The sequence below is a fragment of the Pan paniscus genome, chromosome 10 (assembly GCF_029289425.2).
Source record: "Pan paniscus chromosome 10, NHGRI_mPanPan1-v2.0_pri, whole genome shotgun sequence".
In the NCBI taxonomy this organism is placed as follows: Eukaryota; Metazoa; Chordata; class Mammalia; order Primates; family Hominidae; genus Pan; species Pan paniscus.
The window spans coordinates 55,426,210-55,440,972 of NC_073259.2; the positions used below are offsets into that span (position 1 = coordinate 55,426,210).

Here is a 14,763-nt window from a genome sequence, read left to right on the forward strand (position 1 = left end):
TTGATTGTTTGTGAAACCAGGTTGTTAGTTTGTTACTTTTCATTCATTGTCTCAGTCCCTAAAATATTGTGTTTAGCTGCAGTAGACAGATTTATGGATTCAGGTACACAGTGAGCAGATGAGACAGATGCATTCTAAATCAACCCAAATCCAATTTTTATTCAAATATTCTCTGAAATACAAACCTAATTTTTAGATCTTTTTTTTTTTTTGATAAGCAGTGCTGTGTTTTTTCTGGAGTATGAGATACATTCTATAATTTGAAATAGTGAAAAGTTTTATTTTCTAGACAGAAGAAGAATATTCATAAAGGAGCTTTGTTATAGTGTAATAAACACTGATGGTCTCTTCTGGATTATTGACCTTGGTGTCATCATTTTTAATCACACTCTGTACTTTTATCCCTGTAGTTATTTTATTTCTCTTTACTTATTAACAATAATTTTAGATATTAAAATTTGAATACAATTGTCTACCTAAAATGTTTATTTAGTAATCTCCAACCTTTGGCATTGAATACTTCAATTATCATTAATAAGGACAATGTCAGATTCATTTCAAATTACATACTGTTATGAAATCTAAGATAATTTCTTAGGTAGCATGATAATTATTTCAATTATTATTATTTGTGAACTGGGTTTATTCACTTTTACAGACTTGTAGAATATATACTTCCATATCCCCAGCAGCTCATGCTGTAAGTGTCTGAAGACAGAATCATAAATTTCAATTTGGTTCTTCTGCCTTTTAGTCCTCTATGTCTCTCAAGTGTTATGACACTCCACTTCCCCATCCCCGTAACTAAGGAACAAATATCTATAAAGTTTTCCACATCTCTTTGATTGGCAGATGAAGGGGGAAAACAGATCACAAATTTTGTTGCACACTGAGTCCCTGCTAAGCCACTAGAATTTCATGTCAACATGAAATCCTGGTCTATGCTTTTATCAGAAAATTGAGTGTGTTAGAAACTTGGAGGTCTACAGACTGTCATTTTTATCCTTTGAAAAAAGGCCAGACTCTCATCCAGTGAGTCCAGGTGAGCTTATACTAATTTCCCTGGATGTCATTTTAATTGTTTATTTGTATGATTTGTTTGTTCAAAGAGACATAATTTTAAAATATTTTTATAGGTCTGAACACAGAGTGGCCATTGAATAAATACGGACTAATTAGATGGCCATTTGGAGCACGATTTTCTACCCTTTTTTTCTCCCAAATTTCTTATCAAAATTAAAACATAATGAACAAATAGAACTTTAAATACAGAGTGTGACAAACTGGAATGCAAACCCTCACATCTGTCTCTCTCAGATTTTATCAATTTGCGATCTTACTCTCTCCACGAGTCACACAGCAATCATCAGATAAAACAGATGGACCAGGCTTTCTGGAATAAGAAAACATGCTTTTGTATTGCCTCTACCAGAATTTGTCTCAGCTGAACTCTATATCTTCGTTGTAGTTACTTGGAGGAAGGGCAAAATCAAGATTAGAAGCACAAACAGCTTGTTTTCTTCATATCTTAAGAGAAAGGGAGTATGAGAGAAGGTAATAGGAGAGACAGTAAGTGGGCAGTAACTTCCTTATTGAATAAGAAATTCAATAAGGAATAAATGTTTGCGAAAAAGTCAGCCCAATTTCAAAGAAATGGTTGCTGATAATTGAGGCATTGTATAGTAGTGGCAAAGAATTTGGGTTCTGGCATTAATTGTACAGTTCAAATCCTAGATCTGCCTCTTGCTAGCATAACCTGTTTTCATTTCTGTGAAATAGGAATATGAATAACAATGATTATTTCATAGAGTGGCTGTGAGGGTTAACTAAATTTCATGTAGTTAACCCTCAATAAATGCTAGCTATTATTTTTTTGAAAAATCTCAAAGTTCTAATATGTCTAAGCTCATCATATTGTTGTCATCATATTGTTGTAGTAATTGCCCTAGTTATAAGAGATATGAAGAAAAAAGTATGTATTCAAATTTACAAAGCCCATGAAAATCACTTGCTTGTAGTTCATTTCTATTTGAGGATAACCCCAGGATACTTCTTTCAGTCCAGACGGTCCTGTTCGCTCCAACCCAAACTCAACTCTAAATCTAAAACTTGTTTGAAAAAAATTTTTAAAGAGCTATCTACCTATCATAAGCTAATCTTAAAGGCTAAAGTGGGCTTCTTGATACTACTTATTTTGGAGGCTAGATCAATATCAGTAAGTTCCTTTATCAACAGGCCCCATACAGATTATTTTTTTTACTTAAAAATACTTGAACAATTGAAATGACTCTGTAAAACATTTAATTTAGTTTTATAAAATTGGTGGCAGCCTGGGCATGGTGGTTCACACCTGTAATCCCAGCACTTTGAGAGGCTGAGGCAGGTGGATCTTTTGAGCCCAGGAGTGTGAGACCAGCCTGGACAATATAATGTGCCCGCATCTCCATAAAAACTAAAAAATATAAAATAGTTGGGTGTGGTGGCACATGTGTGTTCTCCCAGCTACTCAGTGGGCTAAGGTGCGGGGGCAGGGATTGTTAAACCCAAGAGGTTGAGGCTGCTGTGAGCCATGATGATGCCACTGCACTCCAGCCTGGCAACAGAGCAAGACCTCTTCTAAAAAAAAAAAAAAAAAAAATGGCATCATTGCATTGGATATGTTGCTATGTTGCTTCAGGAAGCACATCTGGCCAGAACATGCAACACTATAAAGTTTTTTTTTTTCCTTAATCCAATTTCTTATTCGAAAATGGAATATACATGTCTAGAATATTTATAATGCTTTTTGTTGTGGTACCCAAGTACTTTCATTCATCAAATCAGTGGAAAGCTAAACTCTGTGGTGCTGAGTAGGGATAAATCTAATAAAAACAAAGCCATTCTGCCTTCTATAAATATTTTCACATGGAACATTATCATATCGAAACTGAACTCATTTTCACATGGAACATTATCATATCGAAACTGAAAAGTTTGTTTAGAAAACAAACTTTTAGGAATATTAAGAAGACTGTCATAAACATTTATTTGGTTAAGGTTTGATTCTCATTTTTGTATGTTTAAAATGTATACTTGGGCCGGGCATAGTGGTCATGCCTGTAATCCCAGCACTTTGGGAGGCCGAGGCGGGTGGATCACCTGAGGTCAGGAGTTTGAGACCAGCCTGGCCAACATGGTGAAACCCCGTCTCTACTACAAATACAACAGTTAGCTGGGCGTGGTGGTGCATGCCTGTAATCCCAGCTACTTGGGAGGCTGAGGCAGGAGAATCGCTTGATCCCAGGAGGCGGAGGTTGCAGTGAGCCGAGATCGCGCCACTACACTCCAGCCTGGGCAGCAAGAGCAAAACTCCATCTGAAAAAAAAAAAAAAAAAAAAAAGAAGTACACTGGGAAAGCTTAGAGATATCTAGTTACATACTTTATGATTGTGATTTCATTGCCAGTTTGTTATGCTGCAGATAAATTTTTTCAGAGCTCTCCATTTCAAAGTCAAAGGAAACTCTTCAGGTATGCCTCATCATCAGGACTAGCACTAATCTTGCCAAATATTGACACTCTATTGGTATTGGGCAGTTTCATAGTTATTTTGCTTGGTTACAGTGTGCACTTTTAGCCACACACAGTGAAAACTGAAAGAACTGAGTGATGCAACAGCAATGAATTTTTGCAAACCTATTATTAATAGTAGGAAAACAACTTTAAATATTTTCCTCCTGATGATGTACTAATAATTTTCTCTTGAAACATATAACTTTTCTTCGAAACTTAGAAACTTTTGTAGGAACAAAATTTTATCATCTATTTCTGTGAAATTATTCTATTGTAGACAACACACTTTGCTATTTCTAAAATAGTTTCACAGTGGTGGGCAATTAAAAGGTTGGGGGCTGGGAGCAGGAGAAACAGAAATACATAAAAACAGTAGCTTACCAAGGGCAGGAGGTAGTAGAGTGGGAAAGAATTTATCACGGACATTGTTTAGAATTGCTAGTGTACGGTGATATTAAAATGTAGGTTGCATATGCATAAGATATATTACTATATTTAAGTTCTGTACAGACAGTGTACCCCTCTACTGCCTGTACTGGTTACAGCTTCATTGCCCCACCCTTGATACATCACTAACCCACATTATGGGAAGGACTAGTGGAAAATAAATTTATGTTAATATAAAGAAAGAACTCTCTTCTGACCCAACAGAGGAGAGTATTAGTATGAACCAGGAGAAAATGGCATGGGTTGCTCACGAAATTTGTCCTACAGCATGTAGAGTATTTGCTATGTGCAAGTACTTGAGAGTTTTATTTCTAACATTTAGAAGTCTCCTTCAATGTGGTTGTTACCTATCTGTCATATGAGAAAACTAGGACCCAGAGATTTGATAGTTTTGCAAGGAGTCACAACTAGCTAGCTAGTGGTGATTCTGGGATTCAAACTCCAGTCTATATGACTCAAGAGTTCACTGTCTTCCTACTAGGCAGGCATTACCTCTCTGGCACCTACCTCATTTTAAATGGGATTTTGATGGATAGTGCTTACAGTTTCAGTTTGGGGTTGGTTTTTTGTTGTTGTTGTTGTTAGTTTATTTTGATTATGTCACATATATTTTCTAACTATTGGTTAGAAAAAATGTTGGCAATTTTGCATACCTTTTTGATAAGGTGTTCTTGAATTGCATGAAGATAAGCTAGCCTCCTTATGAAGTTGTATTTTGGAGTAGTAGTATTGTGTGAAAAAAATATAGAAATCAATCTTCAAAGTCTAGAGAAATTAGAAAGTTTTATTGATTTGTAAAAACTGAATTCAGTAAGGTTGAAGAATAAAGAGTTGAGGGATCATATCTCTTGTCTCCAGTTATTTTTTTTATTGTTACTTTTGACATTTCACTGATCCCCAGGAATCCAGAGTGCATGAAGGAAAGAAAGGATAGAAAATAAGGCAAAAGTCAAAGTTTACAATTACTTCATGCAGTAGAATTTTGTTTGAGGAAGTACCTAGATAACACCTAACAAGGTTAGATTATAAATTCATGGCTCAGTTTTGGGTTGAGCAGATTGGTACCTTATTAGTGGGTGTGAAGGAAAGGAAATCTGACATGGGAGCGTCAGATTCTTTGCAATAACCTGAACCTCTGGTAGACCCAGAAATTTGATAAGCATTATACAATCCAGTATTCAAAGAAGTATGCTCACGTTCTGAAAAACTAGTATCAATAATCGTGATAATAATGAGTCATCTACTTAATGGGCCTTCTAAAGGACAGGTTCTTTTATGGTCCTCACAGCAACAATCAGGGAAGGTTTTATAATTATTTACAAGTGAGCTGCAGAAGATTGAATAGTTTTTTCAAGATCACGTGAATCATGAGTGAAAGTATTTATATCTGAATTTGCATTTGTGCATCTCAAAACCCGCCCTCATTCTAGCAGACCTTACTTGGCAAGGTTAATTCACTGAGTAGTTCATGGGCATGGGATGCCAGAATTTTGAAGATGCAACAAAGTTTGGAATGAGGCATCTGGTCTGCATTGTCATTCAGGTAGTTGAACCAATTTTAAGAAAAGCAAAAGGATAAGACAGAAAAGGGCTCAGGGTTTAGCCCATGGTGAGAGAAGGTCAAGAAGGGTTAGGTTGGATGACAATGTTTGAGGCAAGTGCACCAGGGCTTCAGGGCATGTTCCAGAACCAAAGTGTGAACTAGAATACATATTGGTAAATCAAGGCAGAAGCATAGTCCTGGTACCAACATAGAAAGAATGAGAGGAATATTATTGTTAGGTGGGCATCCCAACTACATTTTTGGGTTCTAGATACCAACAGCTAGTGGATGTGAATCTGTTTGTCAAGATTAATTTAAAAAGGAGTGGGAGAAATCCACTGTATAATTTACAAAGTTCAGTTTGTGCAACTGAACTAGATTTGAAATTGGGAAGAAAGGAAAACAAGCCTTCTGCACATCCCTATCACAGTTTTGTTAGTTCTCTGTAATTAATTCAAAATAACAGCTGTAGAAAACACATGTAAGATGGTATTACTCTCTGTATGTGTATATGTGTGTCTAGTTTTCTTTGATACTCACATATATACTTGCTTCCTGTGGATCTTTGCTGTGCTAGTAAATTATTCTCATCTTGACATCTGATTTCTCTGTCATTCACAGCTTTTGGAAAGATGGTAAAATAGGGACATTTTCCAAGTTCATATTTTAGTAGTACTAGGACATATGTATTGGGAGATCTCCTAAGATGTTAGTACTAACTCATGCAATTTGGCAGGCATAACTTTTTATATTCTAAAATATAATGCTGCTAACTGGATTTTATGAAATCCTTCTGTCTTATCTGCTTCTAAAACATAAAATGACAGCTAAAGTAACACTTCCTAAACAAAATGTTTCGAGGATTTAAATGTGATTGTTTTATGAATATTCTGTCAGGAGTAATCTTATATAAATTTGGGGTTTTTTTTTTACTTTGACACGATTGATTTTTTTTTTCCTCTAACGTTAGGCTTCAAGCAATATTAGAGAATGAAAAAGGGTAATGACGTTACTGATTGAAATGTTGTTTGGTTTACTTTTATAACAAATTATGTATTAAAGTCTTCAAGAAACCTGTTTTATAGCTTGAGGTTATAGTATTGCTAGGAACTTTCTTTAAATTTTTTATCAGTTAATATTTTCTAAATACATAGAATATGACACTTGATTTAGTAAGTATGTATTATAATATGAATGGAAACTCTTAGGAATCATGGCATTGAACAAACTGATATTCACAGTAAATGTGCAGGTGAATTTTAGGTTATGCTATTGATTTTGAATTCAATGATAAAATGCCGTGCTATCTTTGTCATTGAACAATATAAAGCTGGAGTTTTGCTCTGTGAGTTCAAGAATGGTGTTTTATTTGCTCCTGTTTCTCTTCATCCTATAGCACAGTGCTTGGCAATTGAAAGGTGCTCCATAAATCATTGTTGAACTGTGGTTTTCTAAGTAGAAAAATCTCAATGGTGTGATAGCAGGCTAAGTGACCATCGCTAGCATGAGCTGCTTTATTTAGTAAGCCGTAATATTTTCCTTTTGAGCTGAATGCTGCTGCTGATTCAAAGTAATAAAGGCAAGAGATTCTTCCTGACATGCAGAATGAGACAAAGAATTAATCAAATCTTGTCATCAATCAGTCATCAAATATGCTTCAGGATTCTGCTTTACTCATTGAGTGTCTCTGTTGCACCATAATTACCAAATGGTCTTATTTATCATTTAGTGCTAAATGAATGCATCCACCTTTTATACTTAGGCTTAGAATGTCCTGGGTTTCAACAGTGCTCATTGGTCCTGCCTTTCGTTCTTCTTCCTTCCTTCCTTCTTACCTTCCTTCCCTCCTCTTTTTCTTATCTTGTCTTCTTTTCTACAGTTCATTGTTTTATTGTACATAGTCTACATGGTTTTATAATTTAGTTTAGCTATTGATAGTTTTAGTAAGTTTAATTCTAAATATCTGCTCCTTTTTATTTTCATTTTTTAACAGACAGAGTCTCACTCTGTCGCACAAGCTGGAGTGCAGTAGTGCAAGTATAGCTCACCGCAGCCTCAAATTTGTAGGCTGAAGAGATCATCACACCTCAGCCTCCTAAGTAGCTTGGACTACAAGTGTACACCACCCAACCTGGTTATTTTTTAAAATTTCTATACAGACTGGGTCTCAGTATGTTGCCCAGGCTGGTCTGGAACTCCTGGCTTCAAGTGATCCTCCCACCTCAGCCTCTCAAATGCTGGGATTACAGGTGGTATCCACTGCGCCTGTCCTCTGCTCTCTCTTCTTTTTAACTCTTATGTATGGTTCTTTAGTGAATAACCATAACTTTTCTTTGTAGCTTTGGTAGGCACAACTTTGTCTTTGAGAGGACCTTTGCATCTATGACTACTGAAGTCTTGTATCTGCAACTAGTGCTTCTAGGAAGCTGACGGTTATGCTGTAGCATTCTGGGCTACCCTGGAGAACAAGTTATAAACAGTCATAAACAAACGTATCCATTTGCCCAGTGAACACAGTGAAGTTTCAATATGTGGAAAGCATTGTGCAGACACTGTTGCAAGAGAGAGTTGAATCAAGATAGTAATGTGTCTTCTCCTACAGTGTACAGAGATTGAACCAAAGACTGGACTTCTAAATTGATCTTTATAATCTGCTAAAACATATAGTCTTAAAGCTCAAAGTTATTTTTTATTCCTAATGAGGTGTTATTTGAATAAAATAACATAAAAAGAATATATACATATTATTTTGTTATTTATATACTTGATAACATATTTGATAGAAGAAAAAATTTGCCCAAGCATGAGATTATATCCAGATTTTTTTATCATTAAGAATATTTACTGTCTATATTTGATAGAAGAATCCCATTTCTCATGAGAAAATCAATGGATAAAATTCAGTGTTTCTTCAAAACCAAAAATTCCTTTATCAAAACCTGTAGAACACAGGTTTCAGCAAACTTCGTAAAATATTCAGATCAAATTTGGGTTTGTTATTGATTTTCAGGAGGATTAATCTCTTTTATATTGAAAGCTCATTTGGTCACACACAAAAAAGAACATCTGTTTAGTTTTTTTCTAGGATTATGGCATAATATTAATAATATAATCCATATCCTTTATTGTGTGCCTATTATAGCCAGAAAGTTTGCAAATATTTAACTGGAGAAACAGATTAGTTGAATGTGAATTCAAATTCCAATGCCGTTGTTTATTACTGGCATGGAAATTATTACGTTTTGTGAGCATAGATTTCCTTCTCTGTAAAAAGAGGATGATAGTATCTTCTCTTTAAAATTATTTTGTGGTTAACTGGTACAAGCCATGTAACATCACATTATATATAATGTGTGATAAGTATAATGTGAATATCTTATGATATATATGTATATATATATTATGTGTGTAAAATAAAATGTATATGTAATATCTCATGTTGTTTCCTTTCAGTTCTCATTTTTTTTCTATCTGCCAGGTACCTGCCCTCCAAGAGTTTTGAAATTTGGCTAACGTCACCAACTGGGTTGCTGGGACTCAAACCCAGTTCATTCAGATTCAAAATCCACACCCTTTCTAATCTACCTTACTGCCATGTATCACAGTCATTTCTCTCCCTACCACAGCATGACGAAGCAATGCGCTGATGGTGATTGTTCTTTTCAATCCCTCAAAGGGGCTTTTATCTGAAAATGTTCTCCCAGAAGTCTTACTATATTCTTTTTCTAAAAGTTTGTACTCACTTAGGTTCATGCTGGTTAGTGTTATGCTCCAAATTAGCCTATATTCTTAGCCTATAAACCTGATTTCTACTCTGAGAAAAAAATACCATGTAACTATTAATATAAAGGGAATCTATACCAGTTTTTGTTGAATATAAGCAAGAAAGGTTGTTGTTTCCATAGGAAAAAAAAAAAATGTGTGAATTTGATTCAATCCCTGCATTGTATTTAGGTCTTTCCAGGCCGAATATTTGGAGAAAGAAGGAAATATCACAATAGTTTGTACTAAGAGAACTACAAGGGACCCTATGCTGTAATAGCAGAATCAGATTGCTGTATTTAAATCCCATCGTTGTTTATCCAATAGTTCCAAAATTGGAAGTGTTAAATCAATTGTGCTGTGTGTCAAAAGTAATTTGTTGCTAAAAAATAAAGTACTCATGTTTTCAGATGATTTACTTTTTAATTAAAAATTATTTTGTAGATTAGATGTGATTCCAGGTTATTACAGTATTTATAGCATTGTTATGTATTTGTGTTTGTATATTTTCCCTGGTAAGAAAGAGATGGAATTACATATGGAGTCATAGGTATACTCAAAAAAGTGAATTTCTTATGTGACTGCCACTACCTCATTAGTTTCCATCAGCAAAAAAAAAAAAAAAAAACTAAACTAATTCACTAAAATAACTTTGGGTAACAACCATGTGCCGAAATTTAAATATATATATATATACACATATATATACACATACATACACACACACACACACACACACACACAGATGGTCCTCAGCTTACAATAATTCCACAAGATTTTTCTTTACCATAGTGCAAAATCAATACACATTTAGTAGAAAGAAAAGCAGCATGATACTCTCTCCTGATGCTGGACGGTGGCCACAGCTCCCAATCAGCCACACGATCACTGGGTAAACAACTGATGCTCCACAGTGTACTGTGTTGCCAGATTATTTTGCCCAACTATAGGCTAATGGAAGTGTTCGGAACACAATAAAATAGGCTAGAGTAAGCTATGACTTTCCTTAGTTTAGGTATTTAAATGCATTTTTGACTGAAAATATTTTCAACTTACAGTTGATTTATCAGGATGTAACCCCACTGCAAGTTGAGGAGCATTTTGTAACATATTTTATCAATCAGTATATATCTGTATTTATCTATATCTGTAAATACACACACACACACGCACACATACATATACACACAAACACACAAAGAGAAATGCTGTAAGCAATGGGAGACTAGTGTCTGAAATACTTCATTTCTGAAGAAAGCAAAAGAAAATCCTGTGTGTTTCTTTTTCTAACTTTTATTTTAGATTCAAGAATTACATGTGCATGTTTGTTACCTGGATATATTGTGTGATGCTGAGGTTAAGGTTACAAATGATCCTGTCACCCAGGTACTGAGCATAGTACCCAACAGTTCATTTTTCAGCCCTCAAGCCACCCTTCTTCCATCTCTCCTCTAGTAGTCCCCAGTGTCTGTTGTTGCCATCTTTATGTCCATGAGTACCCAATGTTTAGCTCACACTTATTAGGAAGAATACGTGGTGTTTGCTTTCTGTCCCTGCATTGATTTGCCTAGGGTATCGGCCTCCAGCTATATCCAAGTTGCTGCAAAGGGCATGACTTTATTCTTTTTTGTGGCTTTTTCCATGGTTAGATTTTCACTCCCTCGGTTAGATTTATTCTAGATATTTGTGTGTATGTGTGTCACTCTTGTGAATGGGATTGCATTCTTCATTTGGCCCTCAGCTTGAGCATTATTGGTATATAAACAAGCTACTGATTTTTGTACATGATTTTGTATCCTGAAACTTTGCAGAATTTATCAGTTCCAGGAGCCTTTTAGTGTAGTATTTAGGATTTTCTAGGTATAGAATCGAGTGGTGTGTGAAGAAAGATAGTTTGACTTATTTTCCCATTTGGATGCCTTTTATTTCTTTCTCTTGCCTGATTGGCCAGCTCTTCCAGTACTATGTGGAATAGGAGTGGTGAGAGTGGGCATCCTTGACTTGTTCCAGTTCTCAAGAGGGTTGTTTCCAGTTTTTGCCCATTCCGTATGATGTTGGCTGTGAATTTGTCATAGATGGCCCTTATTATTTCGTGGAGTGTTCCTTCAATGCCTAGCTTCTTGAGGGTTTTATCAGGAAGGGATGCTGGAGAAAATCGTGTGTTTGGGGGATTGTCAAAAAGAATTAGTTTAAGGAATGACATTATTAGAGATGATTTTAGCAATGCAACACTTTAAAGGACATGCTAATTTCACGATTACTACAGAACAATTTTGGAAACATAAATTAATAATACATGATGGCATTGAGGCTGGAAAATAATTATTTGCAGTTTGACTACTTTGTTATGAGTTACTTACTTACTCCAAAATAGGAACTACTTTTATTCCTGAGACTTTAGTTTTCATTGTATGTGACTATAAATATATGTAACTATAAATATATTTTTGCCAAGTTCTTACCATGTAAAACTGCCTATCTGATGCTATCCAATATGTACTATAATATATTGCTCTTAATTAACGTTTGAGAAAATCAGTGACATTAAAAAATATAACCGAAATGGAAAAGAAACGCCTTTTATCAGGTTATTTCATTATTAATGAGTCTTGTTTACTTCTATTCCAGGACGCAAATCAATTTCACAGTGGCTATTGATTTTACAGCATCAAACGGTGAGTGTTTTGATTATCCCCTGATAAAAATCATCAGCAATTACATGAAAAATTATATTTTCATAAGTGTTAATTTATTTCTATATTTCCATACTTCTGAAGTTTTCCATATAAAATTTACATAATTTTTTCTTTCTTTTTAATGTTGTGAAATAGTTCAAATATACAAAAGACTAGAAATAATATAACAAAAATGCTAATAGTCTCATTCAGATTTATTATATACTGAAATATTGTCATTGTTTTACATGTGTTTAAAATAATACAAATTTTAGCTGTACTGAAGCCTATTGTATCTCTGACCCATTCTCCTACCCTCTGTTCTTTTCCATCTATAACTATAATTCTGAAGTGTATTAAGTTATAATCCTCATTTTTATAGTACTTTTGTATGTATGAATTTATATAAATGTAATTCAACAGTATCTGTCCTTTATAAAGTTGGTTCACTTTTACTCAATTATTAATTTTTAATAATTACTTATGTTAACACATTAATATCTAATTCACTCAGAGGGACTGATATATAACAGCCCATGTATGGATATTCATAATTTATGTATTAAACCTTTTAAGAAAAAACGATAGTGGGCTTTTATTTTGAAGCAACTTTATTTCAAACAGAACAATCATTTGAAATTAGTTATTATGTATCATCAGAATGTTAACTTCATTATGTAACTTTTACCAGAAGTTGCCACTAGTTTGTATTTGTCTATTTTTTCTTTCAAATGGCTTATTGTCTATGGATCCCACCTTATATTCTTTTTATTTCATTTTTATTTCACAATCATTCACGTTTTACAAAACAATAGAAATTTTAGGGAAGAAAGTACCTTAGAGGTCACTTAATTGAACCTTCTTCTTATACAAGTGAGGACACTCAGATCCAGGAAATATTTTTACTAATAAACACACTTGACTTGTTAGTTCTAGAGTTAGAACTACAGATAAGACCAGACTCTAATTCAGCTTTCACTGCATGTCACGTTCTTTCTGCAACATTATGGCTTCCAATTAATTATTTTTACTCGTGTTTTATTCAGCATAATATAGAACATAGAAATAATACCTAAGGCCAGGCATGGTGGCTCATGCCTGTAATACCAGCACTTTGGGAGGCTGAGGCGGGCAGATCACCTGAGGTCAGTAGTTTGAGACCAGTGTGGCCAACATGGTGAAACCCCATCTCTACTAAAAATGCAAAAATTAGCCAAACGTGGTGGCACACACCTGCAGTCCCAGCTACTCAGGAGGCTGAGGCAGGAGAATCACTTGAACCCAAGAGGTAGAGGTTACAGTGAGCCAAGATTGTGCCACTGTACTCCAAACTGGGTGACAGTGAGACTCCATCTCAAAAACAAAACAAAATCAAACAAACAAACAAACAAAAAGAAAAAATACCTAAAATCCAACTGCCTTAAAATTTTTAAATTTTTAAAGATTGTGTTCACTGATGAATACTAGCACAACAACTAAGATAAGCAAGAAATTATTAAATAAAAAGACAAACATTTTTGACTTGAGAAGAAACATTGACTTGAGAAGAAACAGGTAATCAGAGTAGACCTATAACAAGTAAAATGACTAAATTAGTAGTTTTTAAAAGACTACCCACAAAGTTAATCTGAACCCAGGGCCAGGTAGCTTCACTGGTAAATTCTAACAACTATCTGAAGAGGAATTAATACCAGTTCTTCACAAACTCTTCTGAAATGTGAAAGAAGGTTACTTCCCAGCTCATTTTGTGAGGTTAATATTATCTTGATACCAAGAGAATTACACACTCAAACAAAGTAAGATTTGTCCTTGCAATGAGAGGATTTTTAATACTGAAAAATCAAATAACATAACCTACCTGTATTAGTCTTCTCTCATGCTGCTAATAAAGATATACCCAAGACTGGGTAATTTATAAAGGAAACAGGTTTAATTCACTCACAGTTCTACATGGCTAGGGAGGCCTCACAATCATGACAGAAGGAGAATGAGGAGCAAAGTTATGTCTTACATGGTGGCAGGCAAGAGAGCATTTGCAAGGGAACTCCCCTTTATAAGACCATCAGATCTTATGAGACTTATTCACTATTATGAGAACAGTATGGGAAAGACCCACCTCCATGATTCAATTACCTCCCACCTGGCCTCTCCCATGGCACATGGGAATTATGGGAGCTACAATTCAAGATGAAATTTGGGTGGGGACACAGCCAAACCATTATCAACACCCTGTCGATAGAAGAAAACACAGAAACCACATGATCATCTCAACTGATGCAGGAAAAGCATTTTACAAAGTCCGGTGCACTTTCACGTTGAAAACACTCCACAAACTAGAAATAGAAGGGGACTTCCTGGCCAGGCTCAGTGGCTCACGCCTGTATTCCTAGCAGTTTGGGAGGCCGAGGCGGGTGGATTGCTTGAGACCAGCCTGGGCAACATGGTGAAAACCCGTCTCTACTAAAATACAAAAAATTAGCCAGGCATGTTGTCACACGCCTGTAATCCCAGCTACTAGGGAGGCTGAGACAGGAGAATCGCTTGAACCTGGGAGGCGGAGGTTGCAGTGAGCCGAGATCATGCTGTTGCACTCCAGCTTGGGTGACAGAGCAAGACTCCATCTCAAAAAAAAAAAAAAAAAAAAAAAAAAAAGAAGGGGACTTCCTAACCTGGCGAGGGAATCTATGTAAAGTCCACAAATAACATGATACTTAGTGGTGAAAAGCTTAACATTTTCGTCTTGAGATGAAAAACAAGACAAAAATGTATGCTCCCACCTCTTCTAT

At 35.2% G+C, this 14,763-nt stretch overlaps 1 protein-coding gene across 2 annotated transcripts in view; it reads left to right on the forward strand.

Moving 5' to 3' along the window:
- Positions 1-14,763, forward strand: part of CPNE8 (copine 8) — a 280,364-nt gene that overhangs the window by 188,751 nt on the left and 76,850 nt on the right. For both annotated transcript variants that reach the window (XM_003825722.7, XM_063593096.1), the window contains one exon: positions 11,931-11,977. In XM_003825722.7, the coding sequence (XP_003825770.1) occupies positions 11,931-11,977 (47 nt within the window). The remainder of the gene's footprint in view (positions 1-11,930; positions 11,978-14,763) is intronic.